We start from the raw sequence: 19,918 nt of genomic DNA, 5'->3' as shown, positions 1-19,918 counted from the left end.
TGATTATATATGCCTTTTAATGTGGATTTATTATACATTTGATTACAGTATTTTACCTACGGGAAAAGAGAGTTTGTAAAAGCTGGACCTCTTTGGATAGGAACTCATAATTACTAGTCCAAATAGTGTTAATCAGAAGTTATCTTCTCCTTGCTAGGGTTCATGATTAAAATACAGCATGTTGAAATAATCTGTGACTTAATCTGAACATCTGAATTCATTTTGCTGAATATGGCAAACAGCTGCATTTCAGTTTGGAGCTAAAACAAATACAGTATATTGACCCACTGAAGGTTACAGTAGGCTTTTCAGTTCCATGCTAACTGTACTTATTGAAGAAAATTGATTTGAGAGTGCTTCTGCTTTTGAATGACTTTTTTTTTTTTTTTTTTTTTTTAAGTCCGGAAGAAAGGAAATGGAACATACGGACAATGGGACTTTGATGTGTAAAGAAGTTAATTATCTAAACCATCAAACAAAACATGAGCTGTGGAAGTAATTATTGTAAAGGGTCTGATGAAACTTGACAAGCTGTTGGTTTTTTTATGTCAAGAAAATGCTGTACACCTGCTTGATTTGAAAGTTAAATCGTTTGGTTGCAATAGGAAGACCAAGTTTTTAGTGAAGCCCTAGCTGATCAGCTCAAACCTACTGATACTTTCAGGTGTATAGCCCTTCAAGTTTTTTTTTTTAATTAAATTGTTCTTTGCCACTTGAGGGGCAGGAATCTTCAAAAAGTATTTGCACCAGAACACACATGAATCAGAAAACTTATGCTGTGAGGAGGCAACTGTGGAATAATATGCCATGTTTTTTGGGAATTTTGGGAGAAGGCTTCAGAAGTTAACAGAACCTCATGGATAAAGCAAAATGTCTGCTATGGATGTTCAAAGAAAATACCCATATGCTTTAAATGATATAGTTAGTTTAAAAAAAACAACACAAAAACAAAAACCCAAACACAACCTAAAACTAAAAACCCCCTTAAATATTTTTACATTATTCAGTTTTGAAACTTTAAGGCACATATGATTGGTATGTTTCAGGATTTTTTTTTTCTACAGCTGTTTTAGCAAGTATTAACTGAGGTGTTTCCCTAACTACTTTCTTTAGGGTCTGGGTAAAATACAGAATTTACAGTGTATTAATTTGTATTTAGAAATATTGGTACTGTGGTATCGGATATAAATATATAGCTGCGAAAATGAATCTTAATTAGTACCAATCAAATAATGAACAGTAAAATACATATAAACTTCCAGATTGTTGGGCTGTTCCTGTATGTAGATACCACTGCAGATTCTTCTTTGCTCCCTTACATGTGGATGTAAAGCTTTCCTAGAAATCCTCCATCAAGTTCCTTCATGCTAGGATGTTTCTACTTTTTTCTTTCTTTTTTTTAAACTTACTGATTTGACTGTTGAAATTATCTGACACTGGTAACTGCTGATTGTGGCAGCACCTTGCCAACACTTAAGCCTGGTGTGTAAGTACTCATGTGACTAAAATCAGACTTCAATGGGAGTAAACTTGTCATTGAAGTTACACATGTGCATAAGTGCTTGCAGGATGGGGACCTAAATTAGAATCTGCTTGAACATGAACAGAAGTCTGAAAATCTGCTTTCAAGCATTAATAAAAAGTAAACTTAGGACACCAAGTTGTTGGGGAGTGTTGACCCGCTGTAGGGCAGGAGGCTGTGCAGGGGGATCTGGGCAGGCTGGATCCATGGGCTGAAGCCAACTGTATGAGGTTCAACCAGGCTCAGTGCCGGGTCCTGCCCCTGGGTCACAGCAACCCCAGGCAGCGCTACAGGCTGGGGGCAGGGGGCTGGGAAGGTGCCTGGTGGGAAAGGGCCTGGGGGTGCTGGTCAGCAGCCGGCTGGGCATGAGCCAGCTGTGTGCCCAGGTGGCCCAGGTGGCCATCAGCATCCTGGCTGGTATCCGAAAGAGTGTGGCCATCAGGAGCAGGGCAGTGCCCGTCCCCCTGCGCTGGGCACTGGTGAGGCCGCCCCTGGACCCCTGTGTTCAGCTTTGGGCCCCTCACTGCAGGGGGACGTGGAGGGGCTGGAGCGTGTCCAGAGCCGGGCAGGGGCTGGGGCAGGGGCTGGGGCACAGGGCTGATGAGGAGCGGCTGAGGGACCTGGGGGGGTTCAGCCTGGGGAAGAGGAGGCTCAGGGGGGACCTTACTGCCTTCTGGAACTACCTGAAAGGAGGTTGTAGACAGGTGGAGGTCAGTCTCTTTTCTGAAGTAGCAAATGATAGAAAAGAGGAAACAACTTCAAGTTGTGCCAGAGGAAGTTTAGATTGGATATTAGGACAAATGTCTTCAGTGAAAGGGTGGTCAAGCATTGAACAGGCTGCCCAGGGAGGTGGCTGGAGGTGTTTAAAAAGTGCATATATGTGGCACTTGGAGACGTGGTTTAGGGGTGGACTTGGCAGTCCTGGGTTAATGGTTGGACTTGATGATCCTAAAGGTCTTTTTCCAACCTAAACGAATATATGTAAATGTATAAACTTCTTATTTTCATTGTTCATCCATATGCTGTTACATCACTAGCCTTTGAAAACACTAATTCTTTTGTTAGTTTTTGAAGGTATCTATTCTGCCTAAAGTATTATGTTTTCTTAAATGAAAGTATTATTTGTGATTGATTGCAGTGCTTTTAATGGCATTTAATATAAATCTGGTCATGTACTTTTAGATTTTTTTGGTTTTGGAAAGTAATCTATCTTACATTTAACATTTAAAAGTGGAGGAAGGTAGGCTCTCTGTAGAGGCCTTACAGCAAAGTAAACTATATTCCAGGTTTGCATTGTCATTACTACTGCTACTACTCCAAGTACAAGAGATGAGCAGTACAACTCAACTTTTACTACTGTGTGGCAAACTAGAAGAGGAAGAAATGTAGTGGGAATATATCCTGTTTATCCGGAGACAGCATGTGCAGTTCTTAAAAAATATCTTGAAGGGAAAAATGAAACTCTCTATTTTATATTTATGGATTTTTCATTTGTCAGTCTGTTAGTATATTAAGTGATGTAAAAAACATGTTTAAAGGCATTAGACTTCCCTTTTAGAGGAAAATGTAGTTGTGTTAATTACGTCATAGAATAGAAGTAGAACTGTCCTGGCTTTGGTTTGAAGCTTTTGATGAGAAATTTATTTATAAAAGCTAGTATCTTCAGTCATACAAGTATTATGATGATGTTCAGGTCCCACTTTTTCTAATGCATTTCAGTTTTGAAGACTTAAGTAATATGTTTATGTAAAACAAGCTTCTTTTCTAAAACACCAGCTTTATCTGGCTTTTTCTGTGATTTGATTTTACTCTTCTTCGTCTCGGTGGAGACAGTATGGATGTGGTTTACTAGTGCTTAGGATAGTGCAAGAATATAAGAGTATGTTTTGCATGGCAAGATACTGGTGCCTAAGAATACCATGTATTCCAGAGTAACAGTGTTTTTATCCTAATGCTTTTTCATTCATGTTGCTAGGGTACTCCTAAATGGTATTTTCAGAAATAATGCATGTTTCTAATACTTTGGTTACAGTAAACATCAACTCTATTATGTTTTCTGCAGTGTCCTAGGCTTCTTTTTGCATGCAGAGCCTTTACATTCAAGTCTACTCTAAATAGCTTTTATTTCCTTTTGAATATGAAACATAAAATGTAAGTATTGTAAGTGTTATTATTTCTTTGTTTACTCAGATGAGCAACACTGTGGCTAGCCCGATGTCAACAGTTTCTTCTTCAGGCAGTGGAAGAAAATCTACAAGCTTTACACCTGAGTTGCAAAGTATGATGTAAGTCAAAATACCTAGTAATTTCTGCATTTGGTATGCATCTTTTAGGTGGCTATGGTTTCTTAGGATGTGTGTGTAATGCTGATGGGGGAAAGAACAAGTATTAGTGGTAGAATTGTTAGTGTTTTACTTCTGATTTGTAAAACTTTTTCAGAGGTGATTTGGATAAATAAAAAAAATTCCTATATCGAAAGGAGAGAAAAATCCTACTGAGCAAAGAAATTTTTAATACTACTTTAGAAGTCTTGCAGACCTGTATTTCTCAGTCCTTCATCAAAGAAAGCTAAGCTTCCTGTTGTTATATATACTTATTTAAATAAATATTTTGTATTAACATCTTTCAGTGCTAATACAGAAAGGTAGACTGCTGAGATCATAATATTGCTGATGAAATTAAGATATGGAACACTTGTAAATGACTGGGTTTTGGCAGATAGGAAGTGGTTTGAAAGATAAGTTATTTATTGTAAATTAACAGCAAATTTCTTAAAACCCCAGTTCCAAGCTGTGATACTATATGATATTTGCAGCTTACAACTTCTGAAACCTTCAGTGTTGTTTCGACAGGTGGGTTTTGTCAGTGTTAAAGATACTTCCATAATTAGAAGGAATCCTTCTGTAGAAGTCTTTATCTTTACTGGTAACCCAACTACACTGGGCTGACTGCAAATCTTCATTTTGTAGAAAAGCAACACGTTCATCAAGAAGTTTGACCTACCACTAGACAGCATTTCCCCGCCCCCCCCCCCCCCCCCCCCTTTCTCTGCATATCCAAGACACTGTACTGTCAGTATGGGGGTGGGGTGGGTGGGAAGTAATGAGCTTGTTTATGTTTGGATTCATGCTCCTGATTTATCAAACGCTATAAAGTATTTTCAGCCTAGAGCTAAAAGAAATCGTAACCTCTAAGGCTGCAGATAGACTTGAGCCACTACAGCCTAGCTCTCTAAATCATACATTTTTTAAAAAAATAAATAATTTTGAATGTTACTTATGGAGTAGGGGCGAGGATGCATATTTGCCAGTTGCTGAGGTCAGCTACACATAAAAGGGAGCTTTGCTTTATGAAATCTTGCAAAAATGTCTTAAAGGATTCTTCCCTGTATCCATTTGTCAGAGTTGAAAATGAAATTGAGAAAGCTAGTCCCAGAGTACTGAGACATAAATCCATGGTTTCAAAAGATAGTGGTAATTATTGGCTCCTTTCACTGAAGTGTTGGCTCTGGAAGATTGTCCAGGGTATTGTTTAAGATAAGATGGAGGAGGGTGGACTTAAATGGGAGTTTTGGGCTACTGATCTCTACTTTGAGTATTTTCAATGATCTTGCTGGTAATTTTTTACTGTGTTGCTTTTTTTTTTTCATAAATTTTGAATCGGCTATATATAAATCAATTACAGCGTCCACCTTCTGACCCATAGATGGATAACTATGTTGTAATGACAGGGAAATTTTATTTATTAAAATTATAGATGTGTCCTGACTGTTACCATGATATTATCCTTTTGACCATTTTTCTGTAGGTCATTAATTGTTGAGCATCTATTAATTTGTTTGCATGTGGCTTTTTGTACATGTACAAATGAAAATTTTTAGATAGTTTTATATGAAATGTTCCACACTCTTTCTTCCCCTTTCCATAGTGTTAGAGCTGAAGATTAGGACAGGATGAAAGTTAAAGCTTTATTTTTATAAATATGTATAAATCTACAGTCTTTTTCCTGCCAGCTGCCTTCCATGACTGTAAAGAAGTTAAAATTTCAAGCCTCCACAGATAGTAATTACCTGCATAAAACCTGCATTTGGCTTTTTAATGTAATGGAAATATTTAACATTTTGGTATTGCTGTATCACACTAGATATGCTCTTTGTTTTCACTTTTGCACTTCTGAAGGAGTTAATTTAAGGAGGAAGAAGGTGGTTTAGGTCACTTCAGGCTACATTTTAACTGCTTTGGTTGTTTTATCTTGGTCAGTTATGGACTTGACAACAGTTATATAAGAAAAATACTAAGTCTTCATGTTGTGTGCCAAGTCCCCAACCTTCCCTGCTCTCTCACGCTCAGCCTGTTCATAATAGTCCTCTCTGGCTCCTTGCTGCTATGAGGATACGAGATTTTAAGCAGGTTAAATGGTGGTGAGAATAATGCTGTCTTGCTTGTCCTGTCATGTGTTGTAGACTGACTGTCATGTGACAATTTCTGATTTGCTCTACAGACAGTAGATAGGAAAGGAATTACTTGCCTCTCAAATTCTACAAAGTTCCCTGTCCAAAAGTAGAAGATGCAATTTATTTTCAGTTAAATGTCCAAAGAGACCACTAGATTGTTGTTAAGTGGAGCATAGGATGCATGCCACTGGAGTATTTTTCAGTATAATGCAAATGAGATAACAAACTGTTTCCTGTGCATTGTATATTCTAAAGTAGATGAGTACTTTTTTTCAAATGCAGTGGTTTGCTGCACCGAGTTCTCTTCAGATAGAAAAACATTAGCTCTCTTCTTCAGGAGAGTTCTATTCAGTTATTGTTCACATCTATTATAGTCATCTGCACTGGAAAATGTAAGTGTTGTTCTTGGTGGAGAAAATAACTGTAACTGTGTTTAAAAAACAAAAGAGCAGTCGTGAAGTTTGGAGTGAAAGAAGCTTCTGCATTAATTTGGATCAGTATCTGGGGAGCCTGCATTTTATTTAATTGTGGACTTCCTGATAAAGTATTTTGAAACTTCCCTCCCCGCCAGTATACACACGATTCTGTCAGAATGTAGAAGTTATTGTTGGCCATATAAATGGAAGAAATGGACGTTTTCCTTTTGCTTCAGAACTGCTGCAGTTATACTTTGAAAGCTATGCAAACAGATCTTCTGTGCTTCGGAGTAACAGATTTCACAGTTTCATTAAACTAGCAGGAACTGAGGAAATTCCTTGAATGTAATGAGCACATTGAAACTTGCCTTTTTATTGTTTCCTGGAAAAAAGGGGAGACTTTTGAAATGATGGAATGCCAGGGATGAGCCATGGGGAGAGAAAAAAGACAGCTGTTTCTTTTAGCCAGGACTGGAAAATGAAGCTATTCCTTTAAGGGAACTTTCCAGGCTCTGACAAAACTTGACGTTTTTTATAAACTACATAATTTAGGAAGTTACAGATTCTCCCATTTAGGCAATTTATAATAAATCCATACTGACATCTTAAGATCCTGGGAAACAGTAAAGGCTGGAGCATTACAGTGCAAAAAAGGTAACAACCTTCTTAAAAGAAAACAAAGACTATATCTGCATAGTATGTTATTGTGAAGTTCAGTAGGATCACTAATTTCCTATGGATTGTTACCCATATCGAATAATATGAAGAGTAACTTCAACTTGTTGGGTCTTTCTCAACAACAAAAAAGGTGTGCAGCAAGAAGATGAACTTGTGAGAAATAAGTCCTACAGGGACATTGGGTGCTAATGTGCTGTTGTTAAAAAATGGGCTGTGGGATTTTAGGGACTTAAAAGACAGAAGGAATGCAGAGAAACTATCTTTTTGAAGTGGAATATCCAATCCTGTTATAACCCAGTAGCGAGATCTGGAAGTCTGTGGATAACAGTGCCTCACAGTCTAAAGGTGGTATCTTTGATTAGTTTATAATTTACATCACTTGTTTTCAGTCGGGGTTTGATTCCCTGGAATGCTTAAATTTATATGTAAAGTTTGTGAGTAATCCCATTTAAGATGCGGAGGTTATTCATATGCTGCATCTGTTATGTATGCTACACCTAATTTTTAAACCACAGCACTGGAGAATGAGCTCAATCCTTTCGAAGAATTGCGAATTGCATGTTTATGATAAATAAAAAAAAATATTTTTGAGCTTATTTGAGAAGGCAGGAAATGTATGAATCTTGAAATCGTAAAATACTGCAGAAAAGATGTACTATTTTTCATAGCATACATATATGTTTACTTTTTTAATAATAAAATAATTCTGTTTTTCCATTAAAAGTATTTAAAATATTTACTTGGATTTGAAGAAATTTTTTTGTTTGTCAGGAAAAAAATCCATTCTGTGTGACATCTAATGCCTTCGTAAATAGTATTAACTATAGCTGGTGATAGTACTTAATGTGCTGATTATCTTAAGAGGAATACAGAGTTAGATAACAGTATCAGGCTGTCACAGATCACCCAAACATGTCATTTTACAGTACATTGCTTTTTATGTGGATATGTTTGGTTTTTAATTAAGACCTTTTTGCTATTTATTTTAAATTCATTCAAAAGAACATACTACTATGTAGGATTTGCTTTGACGCCTACATCCTTTATTTGTGTTTGGATATTTTATTATGTTACCATCAAACTTAGTGGTAGGTGTTAATAATTCAAAAAGTTTACCACACATCTAGTGCGTTTTGGTGAAATTTGTTTTACATAGCTTCATTTGGCTGATCTACAACCTGTTTCCAAACTAAGTGATAACCCTAGGTCAGTTGTACTTAAATCATAGTTCTGCCTGTTAGATTCACAACCATGATGATGTAGCCATTAAAATTCATAATTTGGTTGATATAATCTATTTTTAAATCTAAATATTACTTATAGAGCAAATTTCTGGAAACCATGACAGTAGAAACACTTGTGTTGAACAACTTGCAGATGAAGAGTGTTTTTTTCCACCCTCAGTAAAATATCTTGATTTCTCTAAGCTATTTCAACTATTTACAGAAATACTAATTACTGTGATCTGAAGTTAACTGAGTAGTTGCTTTTATTGATTCAGTGCATTTTTTTCCCCCTGAAAACTCACACACAGAGGGAACAGAGGCCATAGTCAAGGTTAGTTGAAGTTATCAACAGAATACTTTTACAAATCATGTGAGCAAAACTTTCCAATGGCAAATATATTTTAGACTAGTATGAATCAAATGCTTCAGTTTTCTGTACCTTACAACTTGATCCTGAGGTGACCAAGTGTTTAGCTTTCCATGTTTCAGTAATTTTAAGAAAGCTAAACATTTGTAGGATGTGAATCTTTGATTTGTATTGTATTAAGTACAATTGTATTAGTTAAACTTCTTCAATATTTGCCCATTCAGACTGACTAGTAGAGAGCCGTTCTAGAACTCTGGTCACTCATGGAGTGTTTAGGTTGAGCATACTTTTATTTTAGACTCACGGGCATTGCATGGGATTTTTTCTTTCCTATATACAATGTGGTCTTATAAAATCTACTCTTTTTATTATCTGTTGCAACCTTGTCAATCAAATAAGTTACTTTCAGAGGTTTTTCTACTAAGGATTTATCATCCATTCTGAGATGACAACACCTTAAGGAACAATACTCTAAATTTTTGAATGTGAAGTGAAATCATCAAAAGTATGATCTCTGATGGATCTTTTCTCCAACGGATGTATTTTGATAACCACTGCTGACTTGAGTTGGATTACAGTTTGTTCAGCACTGAATGCCCTGTCAGATGTCGCTGATTTCTTTTAGTATTGGACGTAAATTTTTGAACACAGAAATGCAAATTGTGTTTGATAATAACAGTGCTTATGTGTGCTAAAATAGTGTTTTGTTATCAGTTGGGAAGTAAGGGAATTTTTTGCTCACTGCTGAAGAAATGCACGTCATACGTAACGGTAAAGAAATGTAGTGGTTCATACAGCTGTGCTTTACCAGCTTGGCTTGTGTTTGTATTAATCCTGTTTCAAATATCATAATAATTGTAATCAAAGTACTTGGTGTCACTCAGATTATATGATAACTAAAAAAAGTATGCAACATGCATTTTGTGCTGTTTGCGAGACATAATTTACTGTTGAATGATTTGCCTAAAGTGTTTTATTATATGCTTCAGTAAGATAACTTTTAAAATACACTCTCTCTGATTTCTAGCTCTTGCCCAAAAACTTTGTTGTTCTTTTTAGCTGTTACAGTCAGCCTGCTGCTTGGTTTTTGGTAAACAAACATCTAATTTTGTTATCAGTCTTCAAAACACAAATGGATGTTTTAATGTCTCTCTGAAAATGGGTTTTGTTGCTGGTAAATCCAGTTTGCAGTTGTTAAACCATGGCCTTGATTATTTTGTGGTTTTATGATATTTTTTTTTCTGTTCTACCCAAATGTCTAAGTTTGACTCACCCTTGTGAGGCAGGTATAAGCATAAAAATGAGAGTTGCCTTTCCCCTTGTCCCAGGTTCCTCATGAGGTTTCCCCTCATGCCAGATTCAGTTTTTTCCCAGGAAGAACAGACTTTTTAGTGTTGGTTTTCGTATGTCTTGGGTTTCTTGGAACGCAGAGCAGATGCAGACCCTGATTCTATTTGAAACAAGTAAATGATTAGAGTGATGAGGAAGCTATGCTGAACAGTCTAGATTGTTTTGAGTAAAAAGATCCAGAATTTATCTAGCATGCAACACAATGAGTGTATGCTTGAGTTGTATTTAATGATTTAGCTTATCTTACTGTATGATGAGGTATGGTAGTACTCACATTAACCCTATTATGACTCGTACCTTATGGCTTCAGTTGGTTGTATGTACCCTCTTCACTTTGAAATTGATCAGTAAAATCATCTGACTTTGGATAACTTGTTTGGAATGATAGTGGAAGAAAACAACAGTAATGACCTGGCTGAGGGAGCACTTTGGTTAACCAAACTGTAATTTGGGATTGTAAAGAATTTCTCTATTCTGTCCCATACTTGTTTACCATATTTGAACCCAGAATTGTGCTGAGATTGCATTGTTCAAAAATAACCAGTATAGCCTACTGAGCTGAACTGCTCTGCAAACATGCATAGAAGACTTGCCCCCCTCCGCCCTTTAGTAGAGAGACAACAGAAGGGCAGTGGCAGCAGATTTGGTACTTGTTTATCGGATTGTGTGTTGCTTTTTTTCATCTAGCTCATTAAATACAGCAGGCAAGAGTGGTATGAAATAGTTCTGCTCTTAAGTTTTCCTTTATAGGTGGGATAGAGTACAGGAAGGACATTCATTAGAGAGAGAAATTACTACAGCTCTTTCTGCTGCTGCTGTGATATTTTTAAGCTTTTAAAGGCAGAGTCTCTTCTGTGTATGGTGCTTAGTGCAACAGGATTTTGCTGAGGAGGCCTGATGGGGTTCGCACAACTGGTAATAAAAGATGCAAGAGCTGAAAATGGAGTGAGTTTTGAAAGCTATTTGAAAACTCATTCTTTCAGGCTACCACATTTCTGTACTGCATTTTAAAGTGTAGTTATTTTAGACCTCCCTTTTTTAATCCTGCAGTTTCACTTTACCTTTCAGTAGCAGAGGTCACTTGAAAGACAGCCTGAACCTTGGCCTTATTAGTGTCAAACATCCTGTCTGAAATACACTCCTCCTATCTCTTGCTTCTCTCTTTTTGTTTTGTTGGGGTTTTTTTTGTGTGTGTGTGGTTTGTTTTTTTTGTTGTTGTTGTTGGGTATCCTGTCCCTACTTCTGAAGGGGGCAAAAGGTGATGAAGGATCTTAATTAACATATGGAGTAGTACCTGGGCAGTCTTTTACATAGAGCAAATAAATTGCTCTATGTATAGAGTCTCTTTACAGACATAGGAAAGAACATTCCTGTAACTAGTTTCAAAATTACGTTTGTATTCAGAAACTTTTAAAAAGAAACACATCAAGGGTGTTTTTATGAGGAAAGACAGAGATTTATCTGGGCAACAGTTTTTACTATGAATAAAATTAACTGAAGTTTAGCATGACTCTGGGTTATGTGTATCTTGTATTTCTGCTCTACTAGTACTACATTTTTCTCTTGCTAGTTCAGAGTTAATGTAGGTTTTGCAGTTAATCTGTGAAATCAGTTTTGATTAGTATGAGAAGAGCTCTTCCAAGGTTATGATTCATACAGTTTTACTCAATTTGTTCTGAGTTGCATGCAACTTCTCAGGTATATCCTGTATTTGAAATTTGTTTTGAATTGAAATATTTTAAGATATACGGTACCAGGATTTCGAGCTCAGATTCCCAAAACTTTGTTTCAGGTTTTGACAAGTTGCTTTAAAATATCATTAATACCTAAGCAAAAGATTTTAAAACTTCGAAATTATCTGTTCTACTTAAGTGAAGACTTACATATGTTGTAACCAAATACTGATCAAACTGTAAACTAATACATGAATCAAGTTCAGCATTTTCTACTTCTTTTCCCCAGTGTAATAAATTGTAATACATTAGTTCTAGTGGGCTGAACCTGAAAATCCAGTTTAACTACAGTTATGACTGTAACAGGCAGATGTGTATGTTCTTAACTGTTGAAGTCTTTAAACTGCAGGTGCCTGCATGACTTGCAATCTCAGTTTATTTGTTTTAGTCATGTTTAATTTGACAGCACAGATTGTATTTTTATGTGTCTGTGTGCGGTGTTGTTATAGGACACTATTGATCCATACAGAACAGTAGGGAGGTAGACTCTATAATTAGTGATGACTCTTCCATTCTTCTGAAGTCATTGTGCCCAGTGGAATTATTTCCAATGTTATCAGATAAATTATTGAAAATTAACAATTAGAATATATGTTAAGTGACCAGACTTAGAAGAAGTAGAAGGAAACAGCAGATTGCACTGCATCCTAGGTAGCTAACTCAGAGTGTCTTTCTCTTCTAGGTCCTATTTCTGGCTCATTCAGATATCCGCTCCCTGGCTTTGGAGCGCAATACTTACACCCACCCCCCACCCCCTCCAAGGCACAAAGCCTGTATAATCCTTCCCAGGTTTTGCTGGATTGATGGTAAAGTCTGCCTCCCCTGGTACATGGCTGTCTCTTTGGAGGTACAAGGTAGCCCTTAGTGGTTAGGGAAATGTGTTTATGTGTTTTTCTCTATCATTGTGAGTTCAACATAGTAATTTAAACCATGACGTTCTCCCTAAATTGGTCTGTAAGGTGATTAGTTTATCCTCAAATCCCACACTGGCTCTGGGACTTACAATGGAATAACTTCTCCTCTTGCATAGTTTCTAGCACTCTACAAAAATGTGACACCATTTTTTTTACATATAACTACGTGTATAAATGGTTTTATCATACTCTTGATTTCCATCAGATTACTTACTCTTCCAATTTAATTATATATTTAACAGATATAGATAACAAATATATAGTACACTGCATATTAAATATCACTGTCTCTTTCTATTACTAAGTTGATTTTTAAATCTCATAGATCAGCATTGGATCTTTTTGTGTGTTTCTGTAGGACCTTCTATAATGATGCACTAAGGTGTTGCAGTGGTTAGAAGGGAACCCACCCTCTCCTCCATACCTCCTGTGGCTGTGAAATAGCTGCGTACTTTTTCTTCTAGCTTGGCTGTAGAAATGGGAAGTAATATTTTAGCAGCTGTGATATAACTGGATGGAAGAAATGTCAATAAGACTAATGGCTAAGTTGGAGGTAGGTAAAGAAAGGACAAGGAGAATACTCTAATGGCATGTGTGAGGTTATTCTACAAAATCATATTGGCAGTTTTTTAATGTTGGCAATGATGAGCTTTCTTAGTTTCAAAAAAACACCACTACACAGAACATGTAGTTTGTTCTTAAAGCTTTCTTTTTTTCTTTTTTTTATTTTTTAAACAAAATGCTGAGCACACAACTTGTTTGCTCTCCTGATTTGGTGACTTTTTTTTCTGCTGCAGTTTTTGAACAGAAAGCTGTAAGCACTTTATGGTGTTAAAAAGCAGCAGCTTCTGACCTAATGTACCCTTGTCTGAACGATAATGTTACTTTGTTACTTATTTTTAGCTCAGATTGTTTTTCTCCCCTTTCCCCCAACATGATTTGTACAACTTTTAGAAAATTGAGTAGTTGTGGTTTTGAATCATCCTCTTTTTCTAGACAGAATGAGTATTTCTGAAGAAGCACTAGCTTGCTTATGAGTGGATCTTTTTCTTACTTAAAAAGGCAACAGCCATGACACAGCTTTACCCCCTGAAAAAAGAAATACTATAGACCCTTAGTAGGCTGTATTGTGACCCTGGAAGGAACAATGTCTTAAGTACTGTTGTTTGTGCTTTTGGTGAAGCACAGCAAGATAGTATAAACATCTGATATGTACACACCAATAATAAAAAAAGAAAAGACAAAAAACCTTAAAGGAATAAAGTTGAATTTCACAAAGTATAAATAAATGTAACTGGCCATTTCAAGTGCCGGTGAATACAAATAATTATTTTCATGGCAAACTATTTTTTTCCTATTAAAAATTAACACTTTTGTATTAGAAAAGGTTCCTGCTAATTCTATAAATAAGGTAGCTCCCTTCTAAACAAAGCTTGTAGCTTTTAGTTGTGTAGTTGTTATATTCTGAATTAATTCATAGGAAATCGAGACCCTGAGGAGCAGACCCATGCTTTTTTTGTGTGCTCATATTATATGAGTTTTCATTTAAATGGGTATACATTCATTCTCAACAGTTTGGCAGTATTTCTGGACCAGTTAAATAATACTACTATAGAATGGAATAATAGAAAAATTTAGGTTGGAAGGGACTTCTGAAGATCATTTGGTTCAACCTAACCTGCTTCAGACCTTAGATCAGGTTGCTCCACAACTATATGAGAAAAATGTGTTTTTATTTTACAGTCTCCTTTGTTTAACTGCTATAGCCTACAGTAGTAAACTGCTTTTTCCAATATAGCTAAGCTAGTGTAATTACTCTGGAAAAACTTTTAAATGTAGACTAGACCTTAATATCAAGCAGCATCTAAAATTACTAAATAATATTTAATTTTGAATTTCTGGAAAGTCCTTTTAACTAGCCAAGTTGAGGAGAAAATATATAGTCCTCATGGAAGGTATGTTTCAGTGTGGTTTAATATGTGACTCCATACCTATGACTACTTTTTCTGCTAGACCGCAAAGCTACTGCAAATCTATATTTTAAAATGTAGACATCAGCGTACTTCTGCATATTTCCCTGAAAAAATATGATTTAATGTTATAACACCCAAACACTTAGTATTATGTGTTTCCAATTTTTGAGGAACTTGAACAAAAAATCAGTAATTACTGTTTTACAGACCTGCTTCTCAATTATGATAAAATATTGTAACTGTTAAACTGTTACTGTTAAAACCAGAGTTTATTTTATATGCATGTTACAGTGCTGAAAGCTGCTATGAAGGAGTGGTTGGTTTTTTTTTTTTTCAAGTAAGGAGTTTGAGTGATCTTGGAGACTTGATAAAGTATTGGAAAACATGAAAAACATGCCCTTCTATTCCTCCCTCTTTTTAGGAAAAAAAGTATTCATGTTCTAATTAAACTCTGTCTGTTTCTGTCCATGTGTTTATAAGCTTGTATACAATCATAACACATTGCTGACTTCCAGTTAATATTAATCTGCTTGTCTAGCTATCTAGGAAGAAACAGAGGAGTAAAAACGTTAGCATACAGGAAGAGGTTGATGTGAAAGTGAATTTTCTTAACATCCCTGTACCCCTCAGAAAAGCTACCTGAGGAAGTCAGTGTTTTGTTCCTCTCCTAGTAACTGTATATTGGATGCCTAACTGTGTAGTTGGCAGATTAGTTGCAGCCAGATCTGTCTTTCATCTAATAATTTGATAAGGCAGTTCAGTCAATAGGAGCGAAGGCTGCAGAGTAATTTTTTTCTTGATTTACAGTCTTGGTGATGAGGACTTCACTGTGGTATACTGGATAGTATAAAAAATTACTGTGTGGTATTTCTTGTTGGGTGTTTCTCTTTGTAATGTATGCATGTTTGTGTATATGTTTACAGAGTTTAGAGGAGAGAAAAAACATCTTAGTTGCAGTGTGCTGATATAAGGGGGTGATTATTGACTAAGACTTTAAAACATCATCCGTATACATTGTGTGACTGAGAACCATAGAATTGAGGATGGCTTCATATTACAAGCTCTGATGTAGGAGAAACCAGTTTTCTCTATATTAGCTACTAGGAGGGAATGTAACCTTTTTCCAGATGGTCATAGTAGTCTCTTGCTTTGTTCTTTATGCACAAAAATATTGTTGTTACCTGTTTAACTTCCTAAGCCTCTGCTGATGCCCCAGTAATTCAGATTTTGCTTTTGACAGTGGACAGAACAGTTGTGTGAATTTTATGTAACTATGAAAAATGTAATACAAATAATGTAATTAAATTTAACCGTATGCAAATTAACTTTAAAAAACATGGAGGTATAAATGCTGATTGTCCCTGAATGGGATGTGTTAGAGAGTTATGGAAATGCTACTGAACTTGGACTAGGCACTTCTAGGTCTGTTTATGCCTACTGAATTGAAATTGTGAGTAGGTAGCCCTGTGATGTGAATACTGAACACCTACTAAACTGATCCAGCTTTAATACATGTTGGAACAGGGCTAGATATATATCTGGTGCCTCGCTAGAGAAAGGCTCAGTATCTAGATAGTGAACTTCTGTATTCTTTGTTCCTCTATTAAATGCTAATTGTATTCCTTCAAGAATGAGACTGTCTTTTGGAAAGGAGTGTATTAAAACCAGGTCTGCCTGTGAGTTTGCACTGGCAGGATCTTCTACTCCACCTGCCCAGGTAGGACCCTTCACATACAACTCTAGTTATGTGCCCAGTGCTGACTTTTAAAGTGTCAGCTCAGTATCTGTTGGGTCCTGCTATGGTTCACATGACTGAAAAGATAAGTGCTCAATTTATAGAAGGAAAGGTTAAACTCTAGGGGTTCTTTCTAATGAAGTCTAGAATTATTTTTGAAAAAACACTAGAGTGTTTTTGTATACAAAGTCAAGTATCTTTCTGGAACTGGGGTTAGGATGTCAATATTTATCTTTGAATTCTTAAGAGAGATAAAAATACAAAAAAAAAAAAAAGCTGGTGATTTGGGCTTTTGAATTTTTAGTTTAATCTGGAAAAATAGACCAAAACTTTGAAAATTGCTTTTTTAAATATGGATTGAGGAACTAGATATGGGGCACTTGATCTTTTTTAAAAAAGAGACTATTCTATGCAGCAACATAGGGTTTGAGGGAAAGATATTAATTGATGTATCATTATGATACTTTTGAAACAAGGAAGTCATAACACACTTCTATGAGTTGAAAACTGAGGCCCTGGGCAGAAACTGCTGGACACCATTTAGTGTTAATGGAGACCTTTGTCTTATCTGCTTTAATAAAGCTTTGTCCAGTCTGATGTAGTGATAGTGTTGCCAACAGAAAAACCAGACATCCTTGCAGATCTCAAACATATTTCACTATTTTTTTCATTCTCACCCAAGGGAAGAGAATAGTCTTACTCAAGAGAAGTAAAGCAGGAAGTAGACTTTTTTTGCATCGTTATTTGTTACGTGTAAGCTTGCCATGTGGCTTTCCATGCATGCCACATGTTTCTTGTATAAGCATCTACTACAAAAGGCAAGTGTTGGTAGCTAGTATCACTAACAATTCACATGCACTAGACTGAAAAGCTAACATCTTCTCCAGCTGATGATAGCTGTCATAGCTGTTTTGGTAGTCTTTTGTTGCTTTAAATGGGGATTGATAAAAACATGAAGAACAGCTGCAGCTACTTTAATACTACAAGGGAGGTAATATGCTTGTATTTGTTTTTGTTATTGGTGAAAGACTCATTTCTTTCTTGTTGTAGGATGAAAACAAAGATATTGGGAATATTTTACTATTGATCATAAGAACATAATTATCACTCGTGCACTTGAGAAATTCAAAGAGCAGTCCCTCTATTACAGCCAAAGATAGAGAAAAAAAATCATTGCAGGGAATTTTAAACTTAAAACCCAAAATAAATGGTTTTTGGACTGAAGGAATGAGTAGGTGTCAGCACGCTTTAAAACTGCAGTTTATTTTTTGTGCCTAGAACAGCAGTTAGATTTTAAATTACTGAAGGTTTTTGGATATGCTTGCTTATAATTTATGCATGTGTAAGTGGTCTTTGTTTTTTGCCAAATGGAAAGGCAAAGTATTTTCTTCTGAGAGGTAGTGATGAGCTGGTGCAGTCTTTCCTTTCACCTTGTCAGTATGTCTTTGTCATATGCCTCAGTTCTGTTCTTTTGAGACTATTTGTAGAGGGATCTGTGTGATTGTCTTCATATCTTAACCTTAGGGCTTGGCATGATCAGTCTCGGGTTATGAATTAAGAGTCATGTCTTCTAAGTCTTGGTCAAGACCTCTGTCTTAAAGTAATCCTCTTGATTGATAAGCCAAAGTAGGGTGGACTAAATTCAAATGTCCTTGGAGTTGAAAGGCTAGAAAGTAATTTATCTGCAAAGCTATCACTTTTCAGAAATCTTTACTACTTAAAATTTACCAGGAATAGTCCTTTAACAAAGATGAAACACACTTTTTTTTTTTTTGCAGGACTTTTAAAACCTATCTGAACTTAGTACGGCACCACTCTGCAGTGAATTCCATTAGTTGAGTCCTCCAGCCATTTCTGCTATATGACTGTAAAAAAAAAAGCAGCTGTAAACATGACTTAACTAGTTAAAATGACAGTTCAGCTGTTATCTGTTACTGAAGCAGGACAAACCTACCAAGTAACTTTTTGCTGAGTTTTTGCAGTTTTCTCTTAATAATGCATAATGTAAACAAAAAAAAAGTATCCACTGTTCAGTATATTCTTACAATTAGGATATGCACTTTTTTATTTTGTCTCCCCGTTTTTGTTTGCAGAGTCAGTGTTTGGATGCTTTAAAACTTGACTGATGTTATCTTGCAGAAATTTAAATATTTAAAAAGTGGAAGTGATTCCTATTGTCGTTTGATTTTATTATTGTAATTACAAATTAAAAATGAGTTGTGTGCATCACTTATCAAAAACAGTAATAGAAACTGGGAACATTTTATATGCACTTTATATGTTGTGGACAGACTTTGAGCAGATTATTTGGATGATTTCAGATTGAGTAGGGTATTAGCACTGGCTTTAGGAATGAGATACAGGTAGTTGTGTGTGTACTTAAGTGTTTTGCTGAGTAAGGCCTATTTATTTATATATAAAACCTGTCACTGAAGTCTAGAGATACCAGGACTCATGAAAATCCAACCTGGCAAGTCATATTGTGGCACAGATGGCATAGTTATAACCTAGCCATGGAATACTAAATTGTTCAAACTGTCTTGACACCTCTTTTGCTTCTGACTTCTATGTCTTTTACTGCAAGACCAGGAAAAAGTTGATCACCAGTCTCTTTATACTGACTAATCCAGTACCTTTAACTTTTTGACATTGATTATAGTTTCTAAACCTTACTAACATCTTATTTTCCACCAGCGTTTGAGATTCCACCCCCTACCCAAGATGGTGTCTAGAAGGGGAAAAAGGTAGAAAAGAAAGTTTTCCTGGTGAGCTCTTCTCATCAGTAAGATGTGCAGAAGCAATCTACTTTTTCTGTATATGGCAGGCCTGATAGCATCTGTGAGAATGAGTTGAATACCTGCCACCAGTTTAGTTTTAACCCTTTTTAACGTACAGATTTTCTTCAAATTTGCCATTCTTTAGAAAGTTATTCACCTTTATTTAAACAGCTGATTTGCTAAGTCTGCATTTTTACACTTGTCTGTTTAATCCTGTTGGTTTTGGGTTTTCTCTAATTGACCAAGACTATCACGTTCTCTTCAAATATTTGCGTGTCATCCAGATTGATGTCATAGTAAATTGTGATAAATATGGTTCCTGTTCTCTCATCTGGACTGAGAATATTAACCTAAACAAAACTGAGCATAGTGTGTCTCTGTGGGTCTCTTAAAATACCATGTTTTTACAGGGAGTCATTGTTACCAGCTTCAGTTCCACGTACTCTGTACTGCAACACTTGGCTCTCTTCTGCGTTTACATATTAACCAAGGCAACTTTTAAGTAGCATCAATTGTTTTCCAAAGTCAAGTTGCTTTGATTGTGCTGCTTAATATTTACTAATAAATTAGGTTTTTCTGTGAAGTGAATCAGTTAGGTTCATGTGTAATTATTTTTTCTTAATCAGTTTTGGTGTTTTTTTTACCTTGCTACTCTGTTTCAGTTTGTTCAGAATCTCAGGTGTGGCAGTGGCTTCAGTGAAGAGTATTGCTGTATGAGGACCAGATGTGGGACAAGAACTTAATATATAGTGTAAACTGTGCTTTTAGGGAACT

The 19,918-nt window shown here is 36.0% G+C and overlaps 1 protein-coding gene across 5 annotated transcripts in view; it reads left to right on the top strand.

The window, feature by feature from the left end:
- Positions 1-19,918, top strand: part of SUPT3H (SPT3 homolog, SAGA and STAGA complex component) — a 277,886-nt gene that overhangs the window by 7,182 nt on the left and 250,786 nt on the right. For 4 of the 5 annotated variants that reach the window (XM_056343021.1, XM_056343018.1, XM_056343020.1 and 1 more), the window contains exon 2: positions 3,713-3,807. In XM_056343021.1, the coding sequence (XP_056198996.1) occupies positions 3,713-3,807 (95 nt within the window). Of the gene's footprint in view, positions 1-3,712; positions 3,808-13,017; positions 13,213-19,918 lie in introns of those variants that run through there. The other variant, XM_056343023.1, reaches the window with a different exon arrangement.

This window comes from Falco biarmicus, chromosome 6, assembly GCF_023638135.1.
Source record: "Falco biarmicus isolate bFalBia1 chromosome 6, bFalBia1.pri, whole genome shotgun sequence".
Lineage (NCBI taxonomy): Eukaryota > Metazoa > Chordata > Aves > Falconiformes > Falconidae > Falco > Falco biarmicus.
This window is presented reverse-complemented; position numbering and strand designations above follow the sequence as displayed.